The 15058-nt window shown below is 41.5% G+C and overlaps 1 protein-coding gene across 2 annotated transcripts in view; it reads left to right on the top strand.

Annotated features, from left to right (window-relative positions):
- LOC311147272 (oxysterol-binding protein-related protein 2-like) overlaps positions 1-12221 on the top strand; it is a 30232-nt gene extending 18011 nt beyond the window's left edge. For both annotated transcript variants that reach the window (XM_084183948.1, XM_084183949.1), the window contains exons 9-14: positions 480-569; positions 966-1089; positions 8027-8152; positions 8707-8830; positions 9123-9213; positions 9359-12221. In XM_084183948.1, coding sequence (XP_084040074.1) covers positions 480-569; positions 966-1089; positions 8027-8152; positions 8707-8830; positions 9123-9213; positions 9359-9461 — 658 coding nt within the window. In that variant the 3' untranslated portion in view covers positions 9462-12221. The remainder of the gene's footprint in view (positions 1-479; positions 570-965; positions 1090-8026; positions 8153-8706; positions 8831-9122; positions 9214-9358) is intronic.
- The last annotated feature ends 2837 nt before the right edge of the window (positions 12222-15058 follow it).

The raw sequence follows: 15058 nt of genomic DNA, 5'->3' as shown, positions 1-15058 counted from the left end.
TTAATTTACCTTCAATTTCTGGTTTGGAAGCATACAGATGTATATATCCACCACTTTCAGCATAACAGACTGAGTGATCAATCTTAAATTCCAATTAAGTCAAATTTCCACTTAATTATGCATTGACGTCAATGGGAAACCAAGTGGGAGTTAGGATTCGCCCCTTAATTTGTATTTGTAACGACATAATGGTATGGAGTGAAGACAGTAGTTGAGCCATAATGGTATGGAGTGAAGACAGTAGTTGAGCCATAATGGTATGGAGTGAAGACAGTAGTTGAGCCATAATGGTATGGAGTGAAGACAGTAGTTGAGCCATAATGGTATGGAGTGAAGACAGTAGTTGAGCCATAATGGTATGGAGTGAAGACAGTAGTTGAGCCATAATGGTATGGAGTGAAGACAGTAGTTGAGCCATAATGGTATGGAGTGGTTTGTCTATTCTCCTCATTGTTCTTGTCCCTGTCTGTTCTGAGCAGTACTGGAGATAAGTGTGTGCTGAACTTCAAGCCGTGTGGCATGTTTTGGAAGGAGCTGCACAGAGTGGAGGGCTACATTCAGGATAAGAGGTATGTGGAGGTATTGGCATCACCGAGACACAGACTATGGCTTACTTCTCTGGTCCTGAATTCACTGGTCCAGTTTCAAGTGTTTTTGGTGACACTTTTGCCTGGGTTGTGTTCAGTAAGGTTTCTAAACGTTTTCTCCCTACTAAATACGGTCCTGGTGGGTATAATAAATCATATCCACCATTTAGGAGACTCTTTTATCCAAAGCGACTTAGTCATGCGTGCATACATTTTACGTATGAGTGGCCCTGGGAATCAACCCACATTCCTGGGGTTGAAAGTGCCATGCTCTACCAACTGAGCCATACAGAACACACAATGATAGCACAGTGTCATTCTCTGTCAGTACAGCAGTATTTGGTTGCTGATGTGTCCTCCCCTCTCTGTCCCTGGCAGTAAAAATAAGCTTTGTGTGATCTATGGGAAGTGGACCGAGTGCATGTGGAGCGTGGACCCCCAGACGTACGAGTCCAACAAGAAGGCTGAGAAGAAGGGAGACTCTAAGAAACCGAAGAGTCCGGTGAGTGGGCATCTCACAACATGGAGGTATTTTCGTAAAAGTAAATTATATATATATATTTTTTTACATTATTTTAGCAGGAAAGATATTACAAGTCATACATATCTCAGTCAACATTTAAAAAAAAATCCCAAGGGAAAGGTTTGGAAACCAGTGGAAAAAAACACACCTACACCTACACATATACAGTGGGGAAAAAAAGTATTTAGTCAGCTTCCAATTGTGCATGTTCTCCCACTTAAAAAGATGTGAGAGGCCTGTAATTTTCATCATAGGTACACGTCAACTATGACAGATAAAATGAGGAAAGAAAATCCAGAAAATCACATTGTAGGATTTTAAATTTTTATTTATTTCACCTTTATTTAACCAGGTAAACCAGTTGAGAACAAGTTCTCATTTACAACTGCGACCTGGCCAAGATAAAGCAAAGCAGTGCGATAAAAACAACAACACAGAGTTACATATGGGGTAAAACAAAACAAAGTCAAAAATACAACAGAAATACATATATATACAGTGTGTGCAAATGTAGCAAGTTATGGAGGTAAGGCAATAAATAGGCTATAGTGCAAAATAATTACAATTAGTATTAACACTGGAATGATAGATGTGCAAGAGATGATGTGCAAATAGAGATACTGGGGTACAAATGAGCAAAATAAATAACAATATAGGGATGAGGTAGTTGGGCGGGCTAATTTCAGATTGGCTGTGTACAGGTGCAGTGATCGGTAAGGTGCTCTGACAACTGATGCTTAAAGTTAGTGAGGGAGATAAGTGTCTCCAGCTTCAGAGATTTTTGCAATTTGTTCCAGTCATTGGCAGCAGAGAACTGGAAGGAATGGCGGCCAAAGGAGGTGTTGGCTTTGGGGATGACCAGTGAGATATACCTGCTGGAGCGCAGACTACGGGTGGGTGTTGCTATGGTGACCAATGAGCTAAGATAAGGCGGGGATTTGCCTAGCAGTGATTTATAGATGGCCTGGAGCCAGTGGGTTTGGCGACGAATATGTAGTGAGGACCAGCCAACAAGAGCGTACAGGTCACAGTGGTGGGTAGTATATGGGGCTTTGGAGACAAAACGAATGGCACTGTGATAGACTACATCCAATTTGCTGAGTAGAGTGTTGGAGGCTATTTTGTAAATGACATCGCCGAAGTCAAGGATCGGTAGGATAGTCAGTTTTACGAGGGCATGTTTGGCAGCATGAGTGAAGGAGGCTTTGTTGCGAAATAGGAACCCGATACTAGATTTAACTTTGGATTGGAGATTCTTAATGTGAGTCTGGAAGGAGAGTTTACAGTCTAACCAGACACCTAGATATTTGTAGTTGTCCACATACTCTAGGTCAGACCCGTCGAGAGTAGTGATTCTAGTCGGGTGGGCGGGTGCAAGCAGCGTTCGGTTGAAGAGCATGCATTTAGTTTTACTAGTGTTTAAGAGCAGTTGGAGGCTACTGAAGGAGTGTTGTATGGCATTGAAGCTCGTTTTGAGGTTTGTTAACACAGTGTTTTTTAGGTTTGTTAACACACACAATTTATTTGCAAATTATGGTGGAAAATAAGTATTTGGTCAATAACAAAAGTTTCTCAATACTTTGTTATATACCCTTTGTTGGCAATGACACAGGTCAAACGTTTTCTGTAAGTCTTCACAAGGTTTTCACACACTGTTGTTGGTATTTTGGCCCATTCCTCCATGCAGATCTCCTCTAGAGCAGTGATGTTTTGGGGCTGTCACTGGGCAACACGGACTTTCAACTCCCTCCAAAGATTGTCTATGGGGTTGAGATCTGGAGACTGGCTAGGCCACTCCAGGACCTTGAAATGCTTCTTACGAAGCCACTCCTTCGTTGCCCGGGCGGTGTGTTTGGGATCATTGTCATGCTGAAAGACCCAGCCACGTTTCATCTTCAATGCCCTTGCTGATGGAAGGAGGTTTTCACTCAAAATCTCACGATACATGGCCCCATTCATTCTTTCCTTTACACGGATCAGTCGTCCTGGTCCCTTTGCAGAAAAACAGCCCCAAAGCATGATGTTTCCACCACCATGCTTCACAGTAGGTATGGTGTTCTTTGGATGCAACTCAGCATTCTTTGTCCTCCAAACACGACGAGTTGAGTTTTTACCAAAAAGTTCTATTTTGGTTTCATCTGACCATATGACATTCTCCCAATCCTCTTCTGGATCATCCAAATGCACTCTAGCAAACTTCAGACGGGCCAGGACATGTACTGGCTTAAGCAGGGGGACACGTCTGGCACTACAGGATTTGAGTCCCTGGCGGCGTAGTGTGTTACTGATGGTAGGCTTTGTTACTTTGGTCCCAGCTCTCTGCAGGTCATTCACTAGGTCCCCCCGTGTGGTTCTGGGATTTTTGCTCACCATTCTTGTGATCATTTTGACCCCACGGGGTGAGATCTTGCGTGGAGCCCCAGATCGAGGGAGATTATCAGTGGTCTTGTATGTCTTCCATTTCCTAATAATTGCTCCCACAGTTGATTTCTTCAAACCAAGCTGCTTACCTATTGCAGATTCAGTCTTCCCAGCCTGGTGCAGGTCTACAATTTTGTTTCTGGTGTCCTTTGACAGCTCTTTGGTCTTGGCCATAGTGGAGTTTGGAGTGTGACTGTTTGAGGTTGTGGACAGGTGTCTTTTATACTGATAACAAGTTCAAACAGGTGCCATTAATACAGGTAACGAGTGGAGGACAGAGGAGCCTCTTAAAGAAGAAGTTACAGGTCTGTGAGAGCCAGAAATCTTGCTTGTTTGTAGGTGACCAAATACTTGTTTTCCACCATAATTTGCAAATAAATTGATAAAAAATCCTACAATGTGATTTTCTGGAAAAAAAATTCTCAATTTGTCTGTCATAGTTGACGTGTACCTATGATGAAAATTACAGGCCTCTCTCATCTTTTTTAAGTGGGAGAACTTGCACAATTGGTGGCTGACTAAATACTTTTTCCCCCCACTGTACATACATGTACACACAGCAACACCTCAGCCTCCATATCATTAATTTCATAATACTAATGTAGAGCTTGCTTTACTTGCACACAATAGCTTGGTCGCCCCGCCCCAAGTTATTTTCAAAGCAGATTGAGCCTAATAGTGTATGCGTGTGTTTTATTGTTTGACACATTGTAATAGGCCTATACAACATTTACTTCTCTTGATAACTGTCCTCTGATTTTGATTTCCTGATGATTCTGGCAGCATGTCATGACATTATGTCAAGGTAAAAAACAGTAGTCTAGGTCACTGTTGGTAGTCTTTAGCCCCTATGTATGTTCTATATATGCGTCTTTCTATAAATTAAGGGGCCAATGTGTGACATTGGATCAACATTTCAAAGTTCCTCGTGTATTTAGAGAAATAAAAGTGTATATATGCCAAATTAGCCCACAACTCCACCTAACACCAACAACATAGACCTAGGACTATATATCCTTTAAAATTGCAGGTGTAACATGGACACCAAAATGTATTTGTAATTTCATAACCTGATCACCAGATTATATTGTGAATAGGGCTGGGTGACATATCGAGTTAATTTGAATGTATTTTGTAGCGCGGATTTCCAAATGCCTGTATTGCAATTATCAAGTTTTTTATGAGCGTTTATGTCCGCTTGTTCTCATGTCTTTTTGGTCTCGTCTCCCTCGCTCTTTCTGTGCTTTGCAGTGTGCACGTTCCAGGACACAACGTTCCAGGACACGTTGAGACACGTTGAGACATTATTTTACTGTAACAGAGGAGAACTTAACCTTTCTAACGCCCTCTTTGTCTTGACTCCCAAAATTACACACAGAGCAGACACTACTAAACTGGAGTATTAATGAACATTTATTCTGGAACAACGTTCAGTTTCTGTTGGCACAACATTACGGTACCAAGTAGCCTAAGGCTTGCAGCATTTTAGCCACAGAGTGTTATGTGCTAGCTGTTTAGTCTGTTTTATAAATGTATAATGAGCTTAAAAAGCATTTATATAAGGAATTGACAACTCGTTCTCATTCTGAGAAATAAGCATCTTCTTATCCAGGTAGGACCTAGGTCATTCAGTGATTTTTAAAAGACTAATGCGAGTAGCCTACTACTGAAATAGATAAATGGGGCTGTCAATTGAGCCAGAAATCCACATAAAAAAAAAAAAGCCTCTAAAAAAAAAGCCAACATTATAATAATCCTATTTATATCCATTTTGCATAAATGTACATAAATAATTAGCCTACATGTAAAAGTCTAGCCTAGGTTATATGTGTATTGGCTACAGCCTCATGTCCACATCGATGCTGACATGAGAGGCGCCAGAATATGTAGCTAAACTTTAATGAAAAGTTTAATTACATAAATTTAGGCTAAACGCCAGTCATGTTTGACAATTCTAATGTAGGATAATTAACATTAACGTCTTGATTCTGTTGACACATTTGAGGCACAGTTCATTCAGATGAAATGGTCACGAGCGGAGAGAAAGGCCAATGCCTGTTGCGTACCAGCCACCTTGCAATCTGAGTGAAGGCAGTCGGCATTCACAATCTTAGTCATATTAACAACCCATGTTGCTTGTTGCATCTGTAGATCTCCCCTCTTTCTACATTTCTAATGGATATTTTCACGTCACATGAAAATACTCGCATATGCATTATTTTTTTTGTGTTCCCGCTAATTGCATTTTGGAACATTTGCGCATAGGCTACTGGTGTGCGTCTTGCTGCACTAATAATTTGAAGAAATAATAGTTTAAGCTAAACGTTCTGATCTGTTGCATCAGCCTCATTTGCTTTTGAATGTGTTTTGATGTACAGTAGGCCTAGTTGTATGAATTGTGGATCTATCATCCTAGAACTGTCCCAAAGTCTGTTTGAACCGTCCCAGACATATATATATTTGTTATCATCCACCGGGACAACGGGGCGCCCTGCCTATATAGCCTACCCAGAGAGAAAGCACATAGTTCTCTCTCTGAAACTGTTGGATTATTATTTCTCAGTTTCTCTCCCTTGCTGTGTTGGCTCTAGTAATGATTGGTAGGACTGGGTGCTGTCAGGATGCAGCTCGTGCTGCTCTCTCACTCATTTGACTCAGCTGCCTGCTGCAGCAATCTCTCAACACCAATGACTGTGTTCAACACACACGCACACCCCTCCGGCCCTCCCGTTCCTCCCCAACACTCACACACTCACTCAGCAGCAGCCTGCCTCACTGCCTGATAGCCAGCAGAAGCAGGTCACAGTGAAATTAATAGATATAAAAAAAAATACAAGAGAAATGCCATGGTGGCCACGGTTTAATTTAGAAGTATGCAAACAAAACGCAACCCGCGACCAATACCCGCGACATTGTTTTCAAAGTAGACCAATTTGGCAGGAAAACCGCAGACATGGCAACCCTGGCTAGTCTTGAAGTGTAAAGATTAAGCTGGCCACTCCTTAGCAAGTTGGCTTGTGCTTGAGAGACCTGTGTTTATTTTCTATAATGCGTTCACCTGCTACAAGAGCTTGGTCATTATATGTGGATGGTTCTGGTTAAATTTGTAACAAAAAGGGCATTTTCATAAAAAGCCAGATCAATGATTACTGCAAAAAGGCAGGTTAAACTATTTTAATAAAATGATGTAATTATTAGTGGGTCTTATGGTTGTGGAAGGCTTATATTTAGCCTAGATATAATTTTACAAGCCCTGAATTGATTATATTGCTGTTGACTGTTTTAAATGCTGTATATTGACCTTAAGCCCACTTGGCTACTATGTAATGTGTTGTCATTCTAATATCCAGAATAATGGAAAGGAATATGGTGTTGTGCAATAGTCTATCCAACACAATTGCGCACAGTAGACTGTGTTAAATCTGAGGCACAGAAACGCATGAAAACATTCACTCATTACCTTGATGCTTTCTCTGTTAAATCTAACGAGATCCTGCTGTAAATCAAGCAGACAACACATAATCAACATCAATTTACTAGGGATATTAGATCCAACGTGGATCACGGCACAACTGTCTTCACCGATGTAATGAATGTGACACCAAAATATTCTGGACATTTTTTGCAATCACGTTTTCCCTGCACTTTAGCTGTTAGGTCGCACGCTGTATCATAACAGCTGTTTGTCACCTGACAAGTATTCTGCATAATTATTGAAGAACCACGTTAATGACCATATTGATATTGGTTTTAAGTATCAAGTTAAGGTGACTTTCGGTTAGAAGCATTTGATTTTACTAACGCAGACATTATTTTGGATTTGTGTGCCCATGAAAACTGATTTCACGCTGTAACATAAGGACACACTAAATATTACGTAGTCACAGTGCATTTCCGAGATCTCGATGCCCAAAAACAGACAATCTTCTTAACACCCGCTCGCTTAACCCGGAAGCCAGCCGCACCAATGTGTCGGAGGAAACACAGTTCAACTGACGACCGAAGTCAGCTTGAAGGCGCCCGGCCCGCCACAAGGAGTCGCTAAAGCGCGATGAGTCAAGTAAAGCCCCCCCGGCCAAACCCTCCCCTAACCCGGACAACGCTGGGCCAATTGTGCGCCACCCTATGGGACTCCCGGATCGAACCCCAGGCTGTAGTGACGCAACTCCCCCCTTATATCTTAATGTAATGACATGAACAAAATTGGCAGATTATTATCAATGACTTATCAACAGCGGAAACAAGTTGTCCACTGCAGAAAATCCTCACTGGTACCCTAGTTTATAGAAAGACCCATATAGTAAACCATTGAGAACAGTATGGTGTATGTTCATTTCAGTATTCTGTTTGTAGTAGACATAGTATACTCATGGAACATATCCCTTGCTTAAGTCATTTCTGATGTTTTTGCTTTATTCAGAAGGGAAATACACATTTTCATTTGATTTTGTAAAAAGTGCTATTTATATCTAGACGTGTGTCTACGTGTACACAGGAGGAGCCTGAGGGGGCAGACAACGATGTTGCAGACAACATGCCTGAGGTCCAGGAGACAGTAGCTGTGATCCCTGGCAGTACCCTGCTGTGGAGAATATCATCACGACCCCAACACTCTGCTAAGGTAACACACCGACGTGTAAACAAACACATGCTCATACACACACACGCAGCGCTTAGCGTATACCCAACAGCTTACACACTATTTTTCTACCATTTACCTACAGTAAAATGGGTTTTTCCCTGAATGCATTGAATATTACATTTTTTGCAATTTTTTTTGCTTATGACAGTGTTTGATGTGCTGTTATTATGCTGGTCCCTATTGGCCAATAGATGAATTACCTGTGATCACCTAGGCACAGGTGTGTCAAGGATATTTAATTGCTTCTCCTCCACACACTGATGAAGGCCTAAGCCGATACCCGTTGGTGTATTTTAATAATGACTTGGCTCACAAAGGCTTTTTAACTTTCAAACCCACACGAGTGCCTGGACTCATACTTAGTACCCATTTGTGGTTATAATTTTGCCTTTCAATTACTATTCCCCTCCAAGAGCACCTGTGGTTGTTTTGGAATACCTGAAGTGCTCCTACTTATTTTTCTTCAAGTTTACACACACACACACACTCATCGATTTTGATGGTGTTAATTCTGTATGATCTTGTTTTTCCAGATGTATAACTTCACTAACTTTGCCATGTCGCTGAATGAGCTGGAGCCTGGCATGCAGGCCACCCTGGCCTCCACAGACTGCCGCCTGCGGCCCGACATTAGAGCCATGGAGAACGGAGACATAGGTAATGAAGTCTTTCTGCTACATCCCCACACTTGCTAGATGATGCTGCCCTCTAACGTTCCCTTTGGGTGGTGCATTCACATTTCCTATTTGTGTTCAGATTTCTTTCTTTTTTTGGTGGAGGGGTTGTTAAGTATGTCATTGAACAGTAAAATATCCACATACCCAAAGTATTAGAGGCTGGTTTATTGAAGTTAGGGTTGTGTATCGGCTTTTAATTACAGAAGAATACAGTGGTCAGAATGGTCATGTACCAATAGGTAATGGAAGATCCTATGTTCTTGTTTGTGCAGATGAAGCCAGTCGAGAGAAGGAGAGGCTGGAGGAGAAACAGAGGTTGGCGCGGAAAGACCGTTCCAAGGACGAGGAGGAATGGTCCACTAGGTGACAACTGGGCGTCCTCGCATTTCAAGATAACCATTTTTTATTTTTTTTATAAAATACTTGAATAACAAAAAGGTAAACGGTGGTATATATATTTTTAAAGTAAACCATAATAACCATAATTGTGTTTTATCGTGTCTTCCAGATGGTTCCAGTCAGGCACAAACCCCTATACGTCATCCCAGGACTGGCTCTACACAGGGGGCTACTTTGATAGGAATTACTCTGACCTTCCTGATATCTACTGATCCAGGGGGGTTCCATGAACACCCCCACCTCCCTAACACCACCCCAATCCCTTCAGCCTCCCTTCCCCCCCCCTGCCAGTCCCCTGGCACCCCTGTTCTAAGCACTACACTGTCTCCCATTGGAACTCTGAAGCGGCGTTAGCCTCTCCTTGGGTAACACATGCGTCTGTGTGAGCACAATCCTCCCCTCCACAGGCTCCTAACAGTGATGGAAGGGAACAGTCAACAGTGAAATCAGGGATGTGAATGCTCCTTTGACTGATCATTGGTTTGAAGATTCTTTGGGACATGTTTGTGGCAGCACAGGTGGAAGCAGACATGAACAGAGACTGTGAGTCTGGAGGAGACTGTTTTGTGATTGAACAGGAGTGCATTGTGGGTACCCCTCCCTCCTCCCTATTAGACCTGGGTTGAATACCTATTTCAAATATTCAAAATACTTGAGCTTGATTTAACTTGTTTGGCATGTGGAGTTTGCACTTTTGGAATTATTCCATTGGTTCCATTGCGCCTGACAAGCTAAACACAGCACACCTGGAGTATTCCACCCAGGTCTGGCTGTCCCCTATATACGTCCAGAGGGCGAGCTTCTCATCACTGTACCTGTCATGTAATGTAACCTGTATGTATAGATAAGAATAATAATCATTTGACCATATAGGCCAATCACATACATCGATCCACATTGGCCACTGCTCAGTCTTTGAATACAGCCCCTCAGTCAGGCAGTCAGCTAGTAATTCCCCCAGCATAAATTATTCCTTTGTTACTCTGCTGCATGGCTATTGGCTGGCTAGCTAACAGCGTTAGCGACCCCTAGCTCTGTGGCGGTGGCCTACCGTACGTTCAGCTGTTGTTGTTTACCTAGTCAGTCAATTTAGAGTGTTCAAGTAATCATTAGTAAGAAAATAACAATGAGGGTTAATAAGATTATAAGAAGAGTATAATGTGTACCAGAGGAGGCTGGTGGGAGGAGCTATAGGAGGAAGAGCTCATTGTAATGGCTGGAATGGAATTAATGGAACGGTATCAAACACATCGAACATATGGAAATAACATATTGGATTGATTCCATTCCAGACATTACAATGAGCCCGTCCTCCTATAGCTCCTCCCACTAGCCTCCACTAATGTGTGTGTGTGGCTCTGCGAGTGTGTATGAATGACTGTAGTGATTTGTACAGAATCTTAAGCCATATGGTTCCTTTTAACTACAGGTATGGCTGGCAAGGGTGGTTTGCTGTGCAGTCATTGGCTATGAATTGATAATTGTTACCTCAAGAACTAAATAATAGTTATCACTAGAGCATGATAAAGCATGTTTCATGTAAGACATACATGTATGTAAATACCTACTTTTATAAATATAGCTAGCTAATCATCATAACTGTCCAACCAGCTCAAAGTGAATTTGGAATTGATGGAATAATAGCCGATATAGAGTAGAAGTGATTGTATAATATTACCAGCTTCCCTTGTAAGCATATTGTTACCTTCCTCATGTTAGGAACTCTGTGTAGCTTTAAACCACACACTCTTACATCACCAATCTCTTTCACAATGATGAGCCATTAGGTGTAAGTTCTTATTTATAAGAGACTGTGGCATTGAATCATTTTTATACCGAAATAGTCGCACTCATACAATATACGGTAGGGGTATATATTTATTAATGTTCAGTTAATTGTACTGCGGTAAATATTACATTGAAGCCTTGTAGATTAGATCTGCATGCATGAATCAAAGTGTAAACCGATGTGCTTCTGCTTTGCAGGTCTTTCAAAGCAGCAAACGACTCTAGTATCTGGCTAGTAAAACATCATGTCATGTTGACCATTGGGAATACTCTTCATGTGAGTCCAAACTGAATCTTTTGACGTGATACAATATTGAAATGTAGGGGGATTCAGTTTGGATTCCCATGTTACACTGTGCTTTTGAAACGACAGCCAAAATCTATGCAACCAACCAATAGCTCTTAGTGTCTCTCTACCTTTACATGTATAATAATACACATAAATACTTTAGTTTTGTCATTGGCAGGCAAACCAACATTTAGATTACTGTATTGGTACCTTATTTGACTGTAGATGAGCCCATCTCATAAGTGATTGTGTCCATTTGGTCTGTGGATCACCATGGTAGTCTCTAAGTAAAGATGAATTTACAGTTTAGAGCAATTTGATCTTGACTGAATATTTGTGCCCCTCTCGCCCCAGTTTGCTACTTATTTTGTTATTTTTCATTTAGCCTGACACGTCACAAAATTACGTCTATTGCTTTAACAAATGTCTTAGTTTTTGTGGAATTGCTGGTGGTTTGAGAAATGGGCAACAGAATGTGGCAAAAAGATATGGCGAACCAAGAAGCCTTGCATTATGTCTTAGCGTTGATACTTTTTTTCCCCCATGGTTATACTTAGTGCCTACATTTAAGTAAGCCGATTTTCCAAAACCTTTTTTTTTTACCTGCATTTCATTTAATATTTAAGGTGTTTTTACATTTATCAGATCAGAGTTTGACACATTTGTTTTTCTAACCCATCTCTCTATACAGTACTTTATTATTGTCAATAACACTTTGAAATGTTTAGGTCAGAAGAAGTGTCCGTTTTCACCGTATGTACAGGAAATGTATGTGAAACTGATCGCTACTTCTGGTTGTATCCACACACTTCATCACTGTTTCATCAAATGCTAATTTGTTGACTAGCAACTTAAGACTAATGTACCAACATTAAAAAAAGTAGATTTTATCTTACTTTGTGTGGTGTTTATTTGTATAAGAATAGCTTATACACTGAGTGCTCTTTCCATGACAGACTGACCAGGAAAATCCAGGTGAAAGCTATTATCCCTTATTGATGTCACTTGTTAAATCCACTTCAATCACTGTAGATGAAGGGGAGGAGACCGGTTAAAGAAGGATTTTTAAGCCTTGAGACAATTGAGACATGGATTGTGTATGTGGGCATGACTGATTTAAGTGCCCTTTGAACAGGGTATGGTAGTAGCTGCCAGGCGCACACTTTCTTTCACACTCAACAGTTTCCTATGTCTATCAAGAATGGTCCACCACCCTGTGGAATGCTTTCGACACCTTGTAGAGTCCATGCCCTGATGAATTGAGGTTGTTCTGAGGGCAAAAGGGGGTGCAACTCAATATTAGGAAGATGTTCCTAATGTTTTGTACACTGTAAATTGCGTTTTACCCTTTTTGAAAATCCTTAACTGTTTCATATCTTCTCCTCTATGTCTGAGGTGTTTAGTACAGTGGAATCACAAGCAAATAGCATATTTTGTGCAATTTATTTATTTTTTATATTATTTAAACAAACCTTTGGTGAGAACATTCTTTTGAGATGGGAATTTTTATGTGTAATTTCTGTACTTTGGACAGCTTGCTAGTTTATGGGAAACATCTAATGAAATCCTAATTATAGTTTAACTACATGTTTTTTTTTTATTTTACATTAAAATTGGTGAACATTAAGTGAACTTCTGATAAGAAACTCAAAAGGAAAGATTCACCCATTTTGAATGTTATATCGTATTTGTGCATCTCTGAGCGATGTTCTATTGATTCCCAGGGTCATTTCATGTTTTTGACCCCGGGAATCGCTAGAACATCGCTCAGAGATGCACAAATACGATAATTCAAAATGGGTGAATCTTTCCTTGAATCTAATTTGAACTGAAAAAATAATTAATCTATGCCTCTGCCATTTAAACATGATCATTCTGGTATACCGGTAGTATGGAGGAAGTGAAAGGTTGTCAAAGGAATGGCCAGCATGATTTTTATGGACTCTAAATGCAACGATTGTACAAAATGTTGTCAAAAAATATTCCCCACTCACTCCATACAGTAGCATTTATACTGTATCCCACCACCTTAGTCTGACTGTGTGCATTTGACCAAGGTTATTAAAGTAAACAAAGGTTTTTGAGTTTATGAATCTCGCGGGTAAATGCTGCCAGTAGATAGCAATGTTTCAAATAGGCGTGGCTTCTGCATCACTATCAGTAGCTAACAGGGAAGAAATACGAGGGAGAGCGCGGAGCATGGGTGTGAACAATGGCAGCAGCAAACCCAACACCAGCAGTGGTCGGTCGCAAAAGGCTCAGTCTCGCATGGGATTATTTTGAGTGCATAGCTCCAAATCAAATCTTACTGGTTGCATACACATACAGTGCATTCGGAAAGTATTCAGACCCCTTCACTTTTTCCAAATGTTGTTACGTTACAGCCTTATTCTAAAATTGATTAAATATTTATCAATCTACACACAATACCCCATAATGACAAAGCAAATCATATTTACATAAGTATTCAGACCCTTTACTCAGTACTTTGTTGAAGCACCTTTGGCCTCGAGTCTTCTTGGGTATGACCTTACAAGCTTTGCACACCTGTATTTGGGAGTTTCTCCCATTCTTCTCTGCAGATCCTCTCAAGCTCTGTCAGGTTGGATGGGGAGCGTTGCTGCACAGCTATTTTCAGGTCTCTCCAGAGATGTTAGATCGAGTTCAAGTCCGGGCTCTGGCTGGGCCACTCAAGGACATTCAGAGACTTGTCCCGAAGCCACTCCTGCGTTGTCTTGGCTGTGTGCTTAGGGTCGTTGTCCTGTTGGAAGGTGAACCTTCGCCCCAGTCTGAGGTCCTGAGCAGGTTTTCATCAAGGATCTCTCTGTACTTTGCTCCGTTCATCTTTCCCTCGATCCTGACTAGTGTCCCTGCCGCTGAAAAACATCCCCACAGCATGATGCTGCCACCACCATGCTTCACCGTAGGGATAGTATTGGCCAGGTGATGAGCGGTGCCTGGTTTCCTCCAGACGTGACGCTTGGCATTCAGTCCAAAGAGTTCAATCTTGGTTTCATCAGACCAGAGAATCTTGTTTGTCATGGTCTGAGAGTCCTTTAGGTGCCTTTTGGCAAACTCCAAGCGGACTGTCATGTGCCTTTTACTGAGGAGTGGCTTCCGTCTGGCCACTCTACCATAAAGGCCTGATTGGTGGAGTGCTGCAGAGATGGTTGTCCTTCTGGAAGGTTCTCCCATCTCCACAGAGGAACTCTGGAGCTCTGTCAGAGTGACCATCGGGTTCTTGGTCACCTCCCTGACCAAGGCCCTTCTCCCCCGATTGCTCAGTTTGGCTGGGCGGCCAGCTCTAGGAAGAGTCTTGGTAGTTCCAAACTTCTTCCATTTAAGAATGATGGAGGCTACTGTGTTCTTGGGGACCTTCAATGCTGCATAAATGTTTTGGTACTCTTCCCCAGATCTGCGCATTGACACAATCCTGTCTCGGAGCTCTATGGACAATTCCTTCGACCTCATGGATTGGTTTTTGCTCTGACATGTACTGTCAACTGTTGGACCTTATATAGACAGGTGCGTGCCTTTCCAAATCATGTCCAATCAATTGAATTTATCATAGGTGGAATCCAATGAAGTTGTAGAAACATCTCAAGGATGAACAATGGAAACAGGATGTACCTGAGCTCAATTTCGAGTCTCATAGCAATGGTCTGAATACTTTGCAAACATTTCTAAAAACCTGTTTTCGCTTTGTCATTATGGGGTATTGTGTGTCGATTG

This window comes from Coregonus lavaretus, assembly GCF_964263955.1.
Source record: "Coregonus lavaretus genome assembly, chromosome: 20".
Lineage (NCBI taxonomy): Eukaryota > Metazoa > Chordata > Actinopteri > Salmoniformes > Salmonidae > Coregonus > Coregonus lavaretus.
This window is presented reverse-complemented; position numbering and strand designations above follow the sequence as displayed.